Raw genomic sequence first — 17,727 nt, forward strand, 5'->3', positions numbered from 1 at the left:
TAATGATTAATTCATTAATTGTTGCACGTTCATAGACAGTAAACTTTTGCGAATAGTGATATCCATCCAAATTTCATCATACATCTAAATGAATGATCTAACGATCACCATTGTCAATTAAATTAACAAAGATGAAGACTAATTAAGATATATAAACCCTGAGTTTAACTTAGAGCGCCATAATTGAGTAAGATAAATTGCAGATAATAGATCAAGGATTTCTGAGAAAAAATAGTATAACAGTACAGTCAGCGTCACGGCTTCGATTGCTTATGAACAGGTTTGTGAACATTAATCAATATGAATAGAATTGATTCGCGCTCGTCAAGCTTAGTTTTTTATTTCATTCAATGTGCTTAATTAGCTGACATGAAAACCCAGTCCGAGTATACAGACATAAATATTCGATTAGAAGATCCTGTACAAAAAGGATAAAGTCACATCTTCTGAAGATTTTCTGAGAACCAATGGAGAGCTATAAACCTTTCTAAAGTTACTATATGGAAAAATAAATGTCAAACCATGAAGAGGTATATCCGTATGATTAACATCCCCTTCCACATGACTAATTCTCATCATAATTGATTTGTTGCACAGGTCCAAACTCAATCACAACTGCCGCAAGAAATTAAGAACAAAACAAAACCTATACTCAAAGGACTACTTGCTATACAACACAAAATTGGGTATTCTTCAGATACATATTAAATCTTTATGACTCTGCATCAAGAGAAGTGTATGCCAGCCTTGTTGAATAATGAAAGTAGATATAAAAACTCCTGTTGTGTGAGCTTAGATGCTCTCTTCTCTTCGAATTGTCCCTCCTTCAACACACCCAAAACCTTATCTTTGAACTCAGAAACCTCACTTTCTGCATCGCCTTCATCATCACCATTCTCCAACTCCATTTCATCATCACTTCCACCATCCATCTCCATACTTTGATCCTCATTAGAATTTCCCAATTTCGATATATCCATTCCAATATCAATATTCTCTATGGAAGTACTATGTGAGCACCCTAGTGCCTGTAGGGTCTTGTAGTTTTTCTCAAGCAGAGAAAGGACATTTTTCAGCCTGAAAATTGAGCCAAGGGTTTTATTCTTTCGTATGAAACACATCCTTATAAATCCATCCCACTCCTTCGGATTCAATTGAGGACGTGGTTTTCTAGGCTCAATTTGAACTACTGAAGAATCAACCTTAGGTGGTGGACGGAAATTACTCTTTCCGACTTTGAGGAGGTGGGAGACTCGAGCATAGAGTTGGTTATTCACAGAAAGACGACAGTAGAGCTTGTCGCCAGGCTGAGCAACCAGTCTCATTGCAAATTCTTTCTGAAACATAATGACGGCACATCTGAAGGCAGGTTGGTAAAATAGCAACTTGAACGTGAGGGGAGAGGAGATATGGTAAGGAATGTTTGCCACACATATGTCAAAATAGGGAAGATCAGTCTTCAGCACATCACCTTGAACGACCTGAGAACGTTATGAGCAGAACAAATAAATGAATTTTAGTTAAGCTTAAACACACATACAGTATTGAGATCACCTTCTCTTTCAGGATAAATTACAAACATAAGCACATAAGCATAAATTAAACAAAAAAACTTATGACTTCTACACCTAAAAAACAGATCAAGGAAACAATAGTAACAAGGTTGAATGAAGATACTGAAACAAAAGAAAGCTTCTTTTAACATCTACCTTAAAGAAAAAAAAAAAAAAACAATGCAAGTAGAAAAAATAAGAGAATCTTAATGGCTTTTAATTCAATTTTAATTTCTTCAGGAACCTTGGGCAATAATTAGTAACAATTTTGAAAATAAAAACTTGGTCTAAATACACTTTCCTTGATATAATAATTAGTAACTCAAATTTTATTAATAATTTTGAGTTGAAGGTGACATTTGAAATGTGAGAAGTGGTGGTGAAGGGGGAAGAATAACGTCTTAAAATATATTTAAATTTAGTTTGGGAAAACATGTTCATCTTAGATACAAAACAAAATAACTATAAGATCCATGTCTTTTTTCTTTAAATTAGAATAAAAATCTTTAAAAAAAAAAAAGCATGATTCAATCTAAAAATAAATTAAATTTGAAACGAGCAATATACACCTGATAGTGAAAGCTTCAACAATTTTAATTTTTAAAAGTTTTAAAAGCGAATAGCATGAGAAAAAAATAAGAGATAAAATTTTAGGGATAAACTCATAAAAAGCGGTGGAACTGTGAGAAAAAATAGAGATAGTTTTAAAACTTTTAATAATCTGGGCTTAAAAATATATATTAATAACAATTTTTTTGTAGCTAGATATATTATAATAATTTTTATTTTAAAAAATCTGAGATTGAGTCTATATATTTATTAATAGCAATTTTTTGTGAGCTAATATATTAGTAATTTTATTTTAAAATCTGAGGCCTACCCTTAAGGGCGGGATACTTAGAATAGGGTAGGGAGGCATTATTAGTACCTTAAGAAAAAGGTATTACAGTAGTTATCTGTTAAGCACTTTAAGTATATAGATTAGAAATTTAGAATAGAATAATGAACTGATTGGTGAGCCCGTTAGCATGCATTTGATTTCCCGCCACCCTATCCACAATACCTTCAAGACGTAGATGGAGTTTAGATAAACTTATGGTCGTCTCAGTTTGCTCCCCACCCCCTCCTCTTGGAGGAATTAAACCTAATGCCGACATGACTGCATAACCAAACCATTAATGCTGTTTACACTAACCAAACAGAATTAGGAAAACCCTAATGCTCATTAAATCACTAAAAAGGAAAAACAAATCCTTTTGCCCTCATAAGAGGAGCTTTTAAACTTGATTATAAAAATAACAGTCACCTTCTACAACCAAGCACTCTAAGCTTATTGAAGCCCTGATTTCTAGGATGAGAGGGGGAAAGGTATTAAGATTTTATTTTTATTTATTTGAAACACTTTTTTAACATCAATCTAAGTACAGTTTAATTTTTTTTCTTCTTTTTCTTTTTATTTGATGTTTATATAAAAGGTTGTTTGGGATTTTACTTTTCTCCACATGAAAAACGTAGTACATAAAACTTGCAACTTTGAATACACTCTTAATTAAAGATTTGCTTACAATTCATGACATTATAATTATTAGTTAGTAAGATTGTTAAATGGAGGATGAGGAAGGAGGATACCACTTATGAGTTATGACAATGCATGTGAAGATATTTGTGTGTACTTTTTCATGTTTTTATTGACTATTAACGTCGAGATTGCAGATATAACCTTTCGTTGATCACAACTTGAAGACACATGGCTCAGTTCATTGATATCAGCACGACCTGTTCTCATCACCGTCTTCCACTTGTTGGTGAGTGCTTAATACACAATAAACTTTAATTGATATTGATTACTACTCTTATTTACTAGTTTATATATATATATATCTCGAGAGAGAGAGAGAGAGAGAGAGAGAGAAGAAGCACTGACAACTGTTTAAGTTTGGATATGGTTGTTGAAAAAATCGAACATATGTATTTGATTAACATATATTCCCATATGCATACCGAACTAATATAGCAGTGCAGATATTTCTATGGTGTAATTATTTAATGCCAATGGTTAACTTTATTCAGATTTTAATTTAACTATAATATTCTCTTGAAAAAATAATAAATAAAAAATGCAGGCATTCGTGGTGCTGCTACTCCCAGTTTATAATCGCCCCCATATTGGTATAAGATGACCAGCGTATCAAGCAGGATTGGATTTGGACACCTACAACTTGCACTTGGGATTGCAATCAGAGATTGAGAGCGTATCAAAACTACTACATCCGATGATTCAATGGCAACGAATTTAGCAAGTTATAAGCTCATCTCTGAATGGAACTGAAATCTCCTTCTCCAAGATCGAGACTAAGGTTCTTACATATAAACATTGCTCGTCTCATTAATTATTAACGTTACTTTTTATATTGATTTGTTGATTTAAAATGGAGAGACCACGTTTGTTACAGGTGGCTCCTTCATTGTTTGAAGCATTTTCAACATTCCTCACATTTCACACAGATTTCATATATTGGATTGGATGGTTTCTTCTTTTCCTACTATATAGACACATCAAACTCTAGCTGTTGTTCTCCAACTCTTCATTTTCTTTCAGTCAAGTGTGACAAAAAGAACTACACATGGTACAGACAACCCGTGGACATTATACTGGGAGAGTTTATGGAGAGAGCCATTATAATTCCTACCTCAAGTATAAACACCACCTGTGTTGCAAGAAGCTTTAAATAGCACACCTGGATATGCCTCTTTAGGAACTGGATGGATAAGCGCTGGTAATTCTCATTTCTTAACACAGTTATTGTAAGAGGAATTAGAGGGGCTGTCTCTTTGGGGTTTCCAGTTAAAACAATAACTGATTTCTACACTGCTGGTATAAATCTTTTTGGTGGGAGCTTGTCCATGACTACAATCGATGGGGAAGTGCTGGTGAAGGGCTCCCAAACACTCGTATGATCGTTACTCATGATTCGATTCCTTACGTTGAAGAAGACAAATGGTCAACAATTAAGTCACGTTGAATATGTTTCATGCGCACCTGGTAATGCCCCCAATATTGTCAAAATTGCGGCAACGGATTATAATATTTACTGTTCCCGCTTGAAATCGCGGCGTAAAATCGGTAGTATATGTTCTTTGCCTCACTATCACTAAGCTCAGTGATTATTATTTCGAAATATCACTAAACTCATGATTATTGTAACAAATTTAATTATAATATGTATAACTGATCGTATTTTTGGTCAGGTTATGCGCATTGGCCGTGCCACAGAAAGGACTGGTCAGCCTTGTTCACAAAACTAGCAAGTTTGCCCTCATTCTCTTGCTTAATGATTACCAGCGTCGTAATCTCCGTTCTTAGTTTCGTGTTCATGATGGTGAGAGGTGCAAAAAGGAGATGCACCTATGTGCTGCCACTCATTAAACAAATGGAAGCAACGCAACAAGCAGAGAAAGAAAAAGCATGAATAAGAGTACAGCCTTAGCATGCCAGTCATGACATTCGTGCTTCCTTAGCAGGCATTACTGGTTTGATAGTAATCCTATAATGAAGTTGCTCCTGGTTCAGACTGTGGAGACAAATCTAAGACAAATGGACGGCTGTGCAAAGGATCTTTTGAGTAAGTTTAATTGTTGTTCAATCTGTAACGATTCAGGTAATGCTCTTAACAATGAAGTATTGACTTTTTTTTTTTTTGTTTTTCAGATTTATAAACTCTATTCGATACAAGTAAAATTGAAGCTGGAAAGATGAAACTCGTCGATGAAGATTTTAATCTGAGCGAGTTTCTTGAGGATGTAGTGGACTTGTATCATCCTGTTGGCATGAAAAAAGGGGTCGATTGATGTTTAGATCCTTATGACGGCTCGGTGATCAAGTTTGCTTATGTTAAAGGAGATAGGGGAAGCTCAAGCAATATTAAGCAATTTACTTAGCATGCTGTTAAATTTACTTCTAGGGGCATATCAGTTCAGCTTGGGTTCGGAAGCCTAGTTTAGAAACTTCAATGCTAGCTTCTAATCGGAATGGCTTGTTACAAACGCTTATCCAGATTGTTTTACAAGAGCAATAAGCAACGATGATTTACAGTTGTGAATGCAGCGCGTAACAATCCAAATGCTATGGAATTTGTTTTTGAGTGGAGTGATACAGGTAAAGGAATTCCCAAAGACAACAAAAGTTGGTGTTTGAGAATTATGTACAAGTCAAAGATGGACAAGGAGGCACTGGCTTAGGACTTGGAATTGTTCATCTCTGGTACTTTCATAGTTTTGCATAACTTCATTCTTTTAAACTCAACTTTAGTTTAATCCAACATTAATTTCCTAGTGAAATAACGCCTTAGTTACGATCATTTAATTTCCAACAGGTTCGTCTGATGGGTGGAGATATAGGAATTGTGGATAAAGCGCCTGGAGAACGTGGAACTTGCTTCAGGTTCAATGTTTTCCTGAGCGTAAGTGATCAACTTCCTCCGGTGATAATATCAAAGGAGATACTGAGCTGAGAGATGACTTCGCCTCAAGTAGCACACAATACCATCAGCATCAACATCATATGGGGTTGACCATTTCTGCTCCTACTCCTGGCTTGACCATTCGCACCCCAAGTCCCAGACTGACTATTCTTAGCTCTAGTCCCAAGCTTGGGGATCCCAAGTTGTTCTGTTGTCTCAAATGAGGAACGCCTAAGATTTCACAAACATTCATGAAAAGTCTTGGGATAAATGTTTCGGTTGTGAATCAATGGGAGCGTCTTCAATCTTTGCTCAAGAAGATGAAATCAAAGCTCAACCATTCCCCTCATGGTTCATTTCGAAAATCAGATATTAGTTTCAGGAGTGATATTTCTAGCTCCAGCTCAAAAGATGTACCCCTAAGTGCCATGGAAGGAACCGATCATAAGCTACCTGCATCAAAAAAGAGGTGCAGCCTTCGTACTTCTTGTGATTGATGCTAATTCTGGACCATTCGAAGAACTTCAACGCTGTGACTGAATTTAGAAGAGGCCTTCAATGTTTTGCAAGGTGTTTGGCTGGGTAAACCAACTTCACGTAGCAGTCATTTCGATGAAGGGGAGATGCTTGATCCAACGACGAAATATAAAAAACCTTTTCATGGGTCTCGTTTTGTAAGATAATATTTTCTACCAGAATTTGGGGGTACCTTATCACAAGGAAATGCGGCTAGATCAATGAGAAAAAGCAATTTCAAGTTGGGGAGACTTCTAGAGATCCCAGTCAGTCATATGCAAAGAGCTCTTATTAGGTCAAAAATAGAGACCCAGAAGAGGGATCTCAACAGTGAAAAATCGAAGATAGAAACCTACCTACACAGACAGAAATAGAAAAGAATATGGTGAAGCAAGTGATGGGAAACCCTTGAGTGGGAAGAGAATCTTGGTCGCTGATGACAGTCCACTATTACGCAGACTCGCCGTGCAAAGTCTTGAGAATCTTGGTGCAACTGTGTTCATGTGAAAATGGCGAGAAGCTCTACAAAAGTCCTGTTGGTCTAGCTCCTGACATTTTCCTTACTATTTTATATAATGGACTGCGAGGTGAGATTATGTTTCCACTTATACTCTCTCTTCAAAATAAATGCATATTTGATATTCATATAGCTTACAGTTAGATATCATAAATCCGAAACACAAATATTCAAGTACATATGCAATGATTACTTTGCAGCATTTCTGGATAAAACACTGGAACCATTGTCCTTTAAAGTTGAGTTAGAATTTTTGTGTTTTGCAGATGCCAAAATGGATGGCAAAGAAGCAACGAAACAGATTCGCAAGGAAAGAAGCGATATGGAGTTCATATACCAATCATTGCATTAACTGCTCATGGTTCAGGAGATGTAGCAATGAAAAATTCTGGCTGGAATGGACGTTCATTTAGTCAAGCCATTGAATAGAACATCTCATGGAAGCCATCAGATACATCCACAACAAAGGATATGTTTGAGCATATGCTGTATCTCCTAGCAGCATTGTGTTGTTTTGTTTATTAAAATGTGAAAGAGATGCTGGTAGAAATGTAAGCGATAGCAAAATTCAACCTGTTTTCAGTTCGTGGTATAGATGCAGAACTGTAGCCAAAAACATTGAGCTAAGTCTGAAGTTGATTCAAGTCAAACCAAAAAGAGGATTTAGCATCACCTTGTATTTTGGCAATTTGTGCATTCTTTTCATTGTTCTTAAGAGACTTGGTCCTGTTTTAACAGAATCATGATTAAAAAAAAAAATCTGTTTTAACAACGCATCCAAGAGAATAAAGCTAAAAATCAGTAAGCATCAGCCTAATAGAATTTTGCAAGTATTTAACAGGAAGTGCAATACGAAAAGCTAGTACGACAGTATTAGCTCAGAAAGTTTTACAGACATTAATAAAGACTTTCCATAAAATTTTGGGGTTTAAACCCAGAAAATAGAAGTATTAAGTTAACTTTGTTTTCTTTGACTTGACATGAGGTTTCTCAGGGACATCAGCATCATCTTCAGAAGAGATTTCAACTAATTCATCAGGAACATCATTTGGGACATTGTGTTTGGTGATGAAGTCTTTCAATATGTTCATGCTTTCCTCTTTCATTGAAGCTAACTGCTCTGAAGAGTACCCTTGTTAGCCGCATTCACTGAATATATTTCAGACCCAAGGCGAAGTGTAGCCCACCCCGAGGCTTAGAAGGACGCATCGTTAATTGAGCCTCCATCTACTGCAACATTACCAGTTTAACAAGGAGGAAAATGACAATTTAAATTAAGACCAACAACAAAATTAAAGAGGATAATAATGAGAAGCTCGATGTATTATTATGTTAATCAGTGCATTAGGTACATAAGATCGACAATATACCAAATAACCCATTTAATTTGAATGCATAATATAGCTTCCAAAGAGCCAAAAATTAAATAGCAAAAATCTTATTACTGGGCACGCAGAGAAAACTTGCAAAACCTGTATAAATACAGATTAATTAGAAATCCGAAATAGCATGTATATGTATATGAATTCTATTATTTTATATTTCTCAGTTGATAGACAATTTCATTGCCGGCCCTCTCAACCAGAGAAATGCTTTAATTTTCAGTCAAAAAGAAAAGCCGGGGTAGGAGAACTTACCTCCTCGTCGCTGGGAAGTGGGAAGAAGGGCGGCGGAGCGGATTGGAATGGCAGGCTTTTCGTTTCTCAAACCGATACTTATGAAAATCTCTTTCGTGGTCACGTGTTTTTTAAATTAACAAATACTACCCATCATTATTTGCAAATTGCTTTATTTTCACCTTTGTATTCTAATTGTTAATTGATGGCGTATTCAGTCAAGTCTCATATATTCCCAACCGAAAGAGTCGTATTTTTTTTTTAGATTTTTAATGATTAATTCATTAATTGTTGCACGTTCATAGCAGCAAACTTTTTGCTTTGTCGAATAACCATCCAAATTTCATCATACATCTAAAGTTTGATTAAAATTTTAAATCTATCATATTATTCTAATTTCCAAAACTCGAGAACAATGGATTGTAATACACAGTATACTCTTTAACAAATTGAATCAATATTTAATACATGAAGTTGATTGATGATTAAAGTAGCAAATACATGTATAATAATTAATTGGATACATGTATTATGATATTATAACCTAAATAAATCATCCAGTAATACATTGATTTTTATCAAAAAAAATTCTATCTTCCTTAAAACTATCTTTGAATCTCATATATATATATATATATATAAAAGCCTATAAGTACAACATTAATAGTTGTTTTATAAAATAATGAAATTGAAAATTTTCAGAGAAGCGAATTTATTCATACGTTTCAAATATTTTTATTTTCGCTTTGTCAACTTTATGGAAACATAATAAAGAGTTTATTCTATAAAGGAAAGAGATGCCGCAATCAATAATGAACCACATTCATGAACTTATGTAAGTGCAGTGCTTAACTGATGGATATTTGATTTAATAGTGTGATTAATTATAAGGAAAAAAATGAGTACTACTGTAAAATTTAGTAAAACTTCCATCAATGTAATATAATTTTGATTCTCCTACTAGATATATAACATGATATTGTTTTCATGGTATACTTATACTGTTTTTATTTTTTTTTTATTTTTTTATTTTTATGTTTTTAAGATTATATATATATATATTGCTTTACTCGGCCTCAGACTGGAATTTAAACTTACTTATCTTTATTTTTTGAAGCTGTAGCTAGTTACCTATTTGGGTTTTTCTTTTCTCCAAAAGCAGCCAAACAGCTTAGGGTGCGTTTGGTTTAATATTTCAATCTATATTCCCATAATATTTCAATCTATGTTCCCAAAATATTTGTTTGTTTAATTATTTCAATCTATATTCCCATAATATTTCAATCTATATTCCCAAAATATTTGTTTGTTTAATTATTTAGGAAATACCATTATATTTTTTTAATTATTTTAGACCCCTTAAGTTTATTAATTTCATTAAATACTTCCAGAAAAAAGTTTAAAAATTAACAAAAATACCCCCACCCACCCATAGTTGCCAGATTCCAGTAACCACCGTCAGTGGTAGCCGAAATCTGTCACAATGGCCTAAAAATGATAGGAAATGGCATGTAATTCACCGATCTAACCTTTTCCGGTCAGATCCGTGGTAGATTTGGCCGAAAAAGGCGAAATTGACGCATGTCCGGCCAAATCCACGTAATCTGCATCGTAATACCAGATTCCGATGGTAGTGGTTGGAATTTGGCACTGTGGGTGGGTGGGTGGGGGGTGTTTTTGTTATTTTACAAAAATTTTATATATTGGGGTGTTTAGTTAAATTAGCAAACCTAAGAGTTTTTCTTTTGTAAATTTTTAAATTTTACCTCAAAATAATCACCCTATTTAACTATCCAATACTATCTCTAAAATCCTATCCAAAATAATAAACCAAATGCAGCCTTAATGTTACTCATAGAAGGCAATGATGAATACTGTGTGCCAAAACATTATTGTATGGCTAATCCAACCAAGTGAAAGAAAGAGTGGAAAGGCAAGTAAGGTAAGTTACGCCCAGAGAGGATTTCGTTGCATGGAGCCTACGTGGAGCTCTAAACGAAACCTGTTTATTGATTCCCTTTGTTTTATTTAATTTTAGACATTCAAGTAGATTTTTTGAATGAAAATACCTGATAGACTTATACCTTTTCACGGTAATATAGCGAGAATGCCATTTTCTTTCCTTATATTTCCAACTCTTATTATTATACTTAACATTGATTAATTCTCATTTCCATTATATAAAGCCTATGTTCCTCCTCTTACTAACCACAAAACAAAAAAAACAAAAAAAAAAAAAAAAACATTCACAGTTTCCTTCAGTTTTACACAAAGCTCATCGATTTTCTACCATTCCCTTGTCACCCTTTTTTTCCGGCGCAGTCTTGCAGGTCCTTTTATTTTCTTCTTTAAACCATATATTTCCTTTAGGTTTTCTTTTTCTTTATTTATCTCCTATATATTATTACTTTTGTGTTTGTTTCATTTGATTTATTCACTTCTTGACTTGACAGAGAAGAGATCTAGAGGTAAATCATGCATTTAGAATCAATATAAAACTGAATAGGATATTTGAGATTATTTTCCATATTAAGTTGATATTTTTACGTATTTGGAGTTCTTATTATATGTCACTTGTATTCTATATGTTACTTTATTGCATTCTTGTTGTAACCTTTATGGATTCACTGTTTGTGTATCTAGGGTACTCAAAACTCTAAAAAAATAAAAAAAAATCGATATCTATAAATTTTCATAACATTGATCAGACCTAACCTAAGTTAAAGTCAACCAAAACTTAAGTCAAATCAATGTTACGTTGACTTTTAATATGAATTAATAAAAAAAAAAAAAAGAATTTCCTTGATATAAATATAATTAGTAACTCAAATTTCATTAATAATTTTGAGTAGTTGAACGATGACATTTGAAATGTGAGAAAGTGGTGGGTGAAGGGTGAAGAATTACGTCTTTTAAAATATATTTAAAATTCTAATTTGGGAAAAACAAGTTCATTCTTAGATACAAAACACAAAATAAACTTATAAGATCCATGTCTTTTTCTTTCAAATTAGAATAAAAAACCTTTAAAAAAAAAAAGGTATGATTCAATCATAAAATAAACTAAATTGAAATGAGTAATATACATACTTTAAACTGATAAAAGAGAAAACGAAGCTAATTATGACACCTTGAATAGTGAAAGCTTCAACAATTTTAATTTTCAAAAGTTTTAAAAGCGAATAGCATGAGAAAAAAAAATCAGAGAGTAAAGAATTTTAAGGATAAACTCATAAAAAGCAGGTGGAACCGTGGAAAAAAATAATAGAGAGAGTTTTAAACTTTTAATATAATGTGGGCTTAAAATATATATTAATAACAAATTTTTTGTAGACTTAGATATATATATAATAATTTTTATTTTAAAAAAAATCTAAGATTGAGTGTGAATATATATATGTTAATAGCAATTTTTTTGTCGACTAATATATTAGTAATTTTATTTTAAAATCTGGAGCCTACCCTTGAAGGGGCTGGATGCGCCCCTGCCCATACTCAGATAGGGTAAGGGAGGCATTATTAGTACCTTAAGAAAAAGGTATTACAGTAGTTATCTGTTGAAGCACTTTAAGTATATAGATTAGAAATTTAGAATAGAATAATGAACTGATTGGTGAGCCCGTTAGCATGCATTTGATTTCCCGACCACCCTATCCACAATACCTTCAAGACGTAGATGGAGTTTAGATATAACTTATGGTCGTCTCAGTTTGCTGCCCACCCCCTCCTCTTGGAGGAATTAAACCTAATGCCGACATGACTGCATAACCAAACCATTAATGCTGTATTACCACTAACCAAACAGAATTAGGAAAAACCCTAATGCTCATTAAATCACTAAAAAGGAAAAACAAATCCTTTTGCCCTCATAAGAGGAGCTTTTAAACTTGATTATAAAATATACAGTCACCTTCTACAACCAAGCACTCTAAGCTTATTGAAGCCCTGATTTCTAGGATGAGAGCGGGGGAAAGGTATTTAAGAATTTTATTTTGTTTATTTGAAACAACTTTTTAACATCAATCTAAGTACAGTTTAATTTTTTTTCTTCTTTTTCTTTATTTGATGTTTATATAAAAAGGTTGTTTGGGATTTTACTTTTCTCCACATGAAAAACGTAGTACATAAAACTTGCAACTTTGAATACACTCTTAATTAAAGATTTGCTTACAATATGCATGTTAGATACATTATTAAGTTAGTAAGATTGTTAAATATGGAGGATGAGGAAGGAGGAATACCACTTATGAGTTATGACAATGCATGTGAAGATATTTTGTGTGTACTTTTTCATGTTTTTATTGACTATTAACGTCGAGATTGCAGATATAACCTTTCGTTGATCACAACTTGAAGACACAATGAAGCTCAGTTCATTGATATCAGCACGACCTGTTCTCATCACCGTCTTCACCTTGTTGGTGAGTGCTTAACATACACAATAAACTTTAATTGATATTGATTACTACGAAGAGACGGGATCTTATTAGAACTGAGTGATGGTGCTCCTGACTCATTTGTAAAGGCCCACTGGTGCTATTTTGAGATGCATAACGATAATAGCCTGTCTGAGTACTTACTTCTTCCAGATTAATTGGCTGGTTTGGTTAACAGTTGCTGCTGTAGCTTATCGACTATATCCACACTGATGTTGTATATTTGATTTGTTTTTTATCCTGTTTCTGGTTCGGTTATTTTTTATTGATCGGTATTCTTCTGATGCTGAGTAAAGTTCACTCCTGAATTTTCACTTGGCTTTTGTTCTTTGTTTTGGAAGTTTTTCTTGTTTGGGTGAGTTCACTGGGGCAAATATTAAAATTTAAAAACTTGGAACGACTTTAACATATGGGCGTTTGGATCGTATAATGTTTTATTATAGAGGAATATTATATTAACGAAAAAAATATTACCTTGAAGATTACTTGAATGTTTAGAAAATGTGTTTGGTTGGCTCGAATAAATTGATGAATAATATATTGGTTCGGAGGATAATGAGTGGTATATTATATAGATTGTTAAATTACCCTCCTTTTTTTAATATTATATATTTTTTATTATTATTTTTTAATCATTTTTTAACCCCCCTATATTTAAAATTTTGCTGAAACACCTTACCATATACAACTTTATTTTGTAGCAAAATCACCTTCCACCCACCTCAAGCTATTGTCGGCAGCCAGCCACCGCCACCGTAGTCAACAGAATGGTGCATGATTGGCCATATATGGCCGGTTGTGCGTCAGCAAAGCCGAAAATGGCCATGAATCACAAATCCATAGTCGAAAATAGCCAGAACTAACGGCCATAGAACACCATATATGGCCGTTTCCGGCCATGGATCTGTGATCCATGTCTGGAAAAGGCCTTATCGGCTCACACCGACCACATCCTGTCGTTCGGTGCACCATTAAAGACTGACGCCGATGGCCATAATGGTCTTGGGTTAGGTTATTTTGTTAACTTTTAAACTTTTATGTAGCTAAGGTGTTTTAGCTAATTTCTCAAATGTAAAGGGGTTGGGTAATTGCTATTTGGTAGGCATTTGAGGCAATTATGTTCGAATGGTTTTTAATTAAGGCAAAATGGGTAAAAAAAATTATATTATCCGGTAATGTTTTAATAACACTCCCTAGCAAGGTAATAAATTAACCCAGACATTACTAACTGTAAATACTATTTGCAATAAAAGATTACTGTAATATTTTATTACTTGCAAACCAAACACCGGAATCTTGCAAAATATAAACGAATTACCCCGTTATCTTATATACCTTTGATCCAAACGGCCCCATGTTGAACAAGATTATGACCTGAAGATTGATAATATCCTGCCTATTTATTTTTTCGTTTTTGAAGAGTATGGACTAAAGCCTAGGTAGCGTTTGATTCGGGGTAGTAAAAGATAAATCCGATAATCTATCTTTCAATCATGCCATTAAAATATTGGTTGTTAAGTAATAAAGATTTCGTAATCTTCCAATATCAATAATGATTTTGTAGATAAATGAGGGGTAATCAATTACCGACTAAAAGGGTATTTTTTTTTTTTTTATTACCAGGGTAATCCACCATTCATACAATTTTACCTTTAATTAATAAATTTTTGGAAACAATATCCTTAATGTCTACCAAATACAATTAGCCCAGTGTGCGAAATGATTCTATAAGCTCATAAATTCATTTTTTTGGATAGAAATTTTCCTCACTATTTACATGAATAATACCCAAAATACCCTCAACCACCCAAGACAACTACCATCGTCAGTAGTCATCGGAACAGCGCACGACCGACCGAATCTTGCCAGTCGTGCATCGATCTAGCCAAAACGACAACCAGATCCATGGCTAGCTTGAAGTCATCTTGGGGTTAGGTTATTTGGTTAATTTTTAAACTTTGTTGGTGCCTAGGGTATTTTAGCTAAATTCTAAAATGTAGGGGTTAAAATACTCTAAAAAATATAATAATAATAAAATGAATGACAATTCAGTAAAAGCTTCTCCAATATATTTTATTCCTCACAACCAACAATATTATTATTTATACCTACCAAATAACCAAGCATATTAACATAACATTCTCCATTAATCTGAAAGTGCGTTGTTTTTAAGAAATGTTGTATTACTGAGAATGTTATATTAATGGAAAGAAAATTACTTTGAAGATATTAAGAATGTTTGAGAAATGTATTTGGTTGGTTAAAAAATTGGTGGGTATGTTATATTATATGTTTGGTTAGGAGGAATAGATTGGTAGGTCTCTTATTTAAATTACTGAATTATCATCTAATTAAATATTATTATTTGGATTATTTAAACCCCCTTACATTTAAAAACTTAGCAAAACAACCCCATAATAAAAGTTTGAAAAATCAACAATGCACCCCACCAACCCAACACGTCGATCACTAGTAGTTGGCAACCTACAGCGCAGGAAGGTCGACATGGCTGTTGTGTGCCGATATGGCCATTTTCAGCCAAAAACGGCCAGATCTCTAGCCGATCAAGGTGGTGGGGGGGGGTGTGGCTTGGTGGGTTGCAATTTGTTTTGAATTCAAGGTAATTTATCCGAAAAGTTAATTAATTGGGGTAAAATTTAAAACCAGATTCATGTAAATTGATTTTAAAACAAGGTATTATTGTCCAAAAATTTATTAATAAGGATAAATTGTATCAAAAAAATAACAACCAAGTAATCTAAAATACCTAAGAATATTGAGGTAATTAGATTACCTCCAATATTACCAATAGTTACTACTATTGATATTGAAATTTGTATTACTTGACAACCAAACGTAGTAATCAAGGCTCCGTTTGGTTCAAAATTTGGGGGTTTTGGGAAAAGTTTTTTGAAAAAAGTTAAAAAAAGTTGAATTGGGCGGGTATTACGATGTAGGATTTATAAGTAATAAATACCCCATATGTTTGTTTTTTTACAATACCCCCTATATAAACATTAAAAGTTAACAAATCCCCTAACCCCACCCTCAAACACCCCCATGTCGGCCACCACCACCGGAGGTGGCCGGAGTCGCCTTATGGGCGCATGCCTGGCAGGATCTTGCCGGTCATGCGCCGATATGGCCTTTTCCGGCCAGATCTACGTGTATCTGGCCGTCAACCGCCAGATCTGGCCGTATTTGCTCTCAACGACGGCCAACAAACGCGTCGTTGATGGTCAACGACACCGTTTGTGGCCGTCGTACCGACTGTTACGGCCAAAGATCTGGCCGTCAACGCCAGATCTTTGTCCTTAGATCTGGCCTTTTCCGGTGGATCTGGCCGGAAAAGGCTAGATCGGCGCACTACCGGCCAGATTCAGCCGGTAGTGCGCCATCCTACCAGATTCCGATCATTTGCCGGCGGTGGTGGCCGGATCTGGTAAATGTGATTGTTGGGGTGTTTTGTAATTTAAAAAAAAAAAAATTTAGGGGTATTTAATTAAATTAACAAATTTAGAGGTTTAAAAAAATTGAATAATATTGAAAATAGTATTCCCAAAATAAGAGTTTTTGGGTATTTTACGTTTAACTTTTTGTGAGAATACTAAGAGTAGTATTCCCAATCTTGAACCAAACGAAGCCCAGTAATGTAAGTAACATAACTCACAATAATTCTATATAACCCCCAATAAAATGTCCTTAAAATAATTTATCTTTCTATTAATATAATATCCTTTATAATAAAATATTCCCTAAACCAAACACTACTAATTGCATCATCTTTGAGACAGGGTCAGTGAGCAGTGACATAACGACGCATTAGTCCGACTCTAAAATTGACCTTGTGATAATAATATAACTTGTTAAGAAATAGCTGTTCGGTTAAATTAGGGAGTTACAGACTTGGAGTAGAAGCCCACTTGTGGAATTTTTATTTTTAGATAAATTATTTTAAAATATTATATATAAACTAAAGGAATATATATATATATATATATATATATATATAATTTTTCGTTCAAAATTGAAACACTTAGAATTACTTAAATGTAAAAATCTAGTAGAAGATCTCAAACTAGAAATAAATAAATAGCTTTACCTTTTACATTATGATAGTATCTCTACGGATTACAGAGTTATTCATATCAGCTTTTTTTTATTTAAACTCACCATCCTCTATAGCTAATTTTATTTTCCTTTGGAGATAAATATCAATTCTTTACTAAATAAATAAAAAAAATACATTTTTTATTTTATTTTGTTGTATTCTCTTTTCTTTTCATTTAGTACGCATTCTACAACATTTGATTAAAATTTTAAATCTATCATATTATTCTAATTTCCAAAACTCGAGAACAATGGATTGTATACACAGTATACTCTAACAAATTGAATCAATATTTAATACATGAGTGATTGATGATAAAGTAGCAAATACATGTATAATAATTAATTGGATACATGTATTATGATATTATAACCTAAATAAATCATCCGTAATACATTGATTTTATCAAAAAAAATTCTATCTTCCTTAAAACTATCTTTGAATCTCATATATATATATATAATAAAAGCCTATAAGTCCAACATTAATAGTTGTTTTATAAAATAATGAAATGAAAA

General features: G+C 33.4%; 1 protein-coding gene across 1 annotated transcript; it reads right to left on the bottom strand.

Annotated features, from left to right (window-relative positions):
- Positions 1–357: 357 nt before the first annotated feature.
- Positions 358–1,601, bottom strand: LOC116146815 (ribosomal RNA small subunit methyltransferase-like). Its single transcript, XM_031432266.1, has one exon. The coding sequence runs from the start codon at positions 1,344–1,346 to the stop codon at positions 726–728; it is 621 nt and encodes a 206-aa protein (XP_031288126.1). The 5' UTR covers positions 1,347–1,601; the 3' UTR covers positions 358–725.
- Between the last annotated feature and the right edge of the window lie 16,126 nt (positions 1,602–17,727).

The sequence above is a fragment of the Pistacia vera genome, unplaced genomic scaffold (genome assembly GCF_008641045.1).
Source record: "Pistacia vera cultivar Batoury unplaced genomic scaffold, PisVer_v2 Contig483, whole genome shotgun sequence".
In the NCBI taxonomy this organism is placed as follows: domain Eukaryota; kingdom Viridiplantae; phylum Streptophyta; class Magnoliopsida; order Sapindales; family Anacardiaceae; genus Pistacia; species Pistacia vera.

Bases quoted from the DNA above. Each gene is read 5' to 3' on its own strand.
- LOC116146815 (XM_031432266.1), bottom strand. From the start codon at position 1,346: ATGTTTCAGAAAGAATTTGCAATGAGACTGGTTGCTCAGCCTGGCGAC.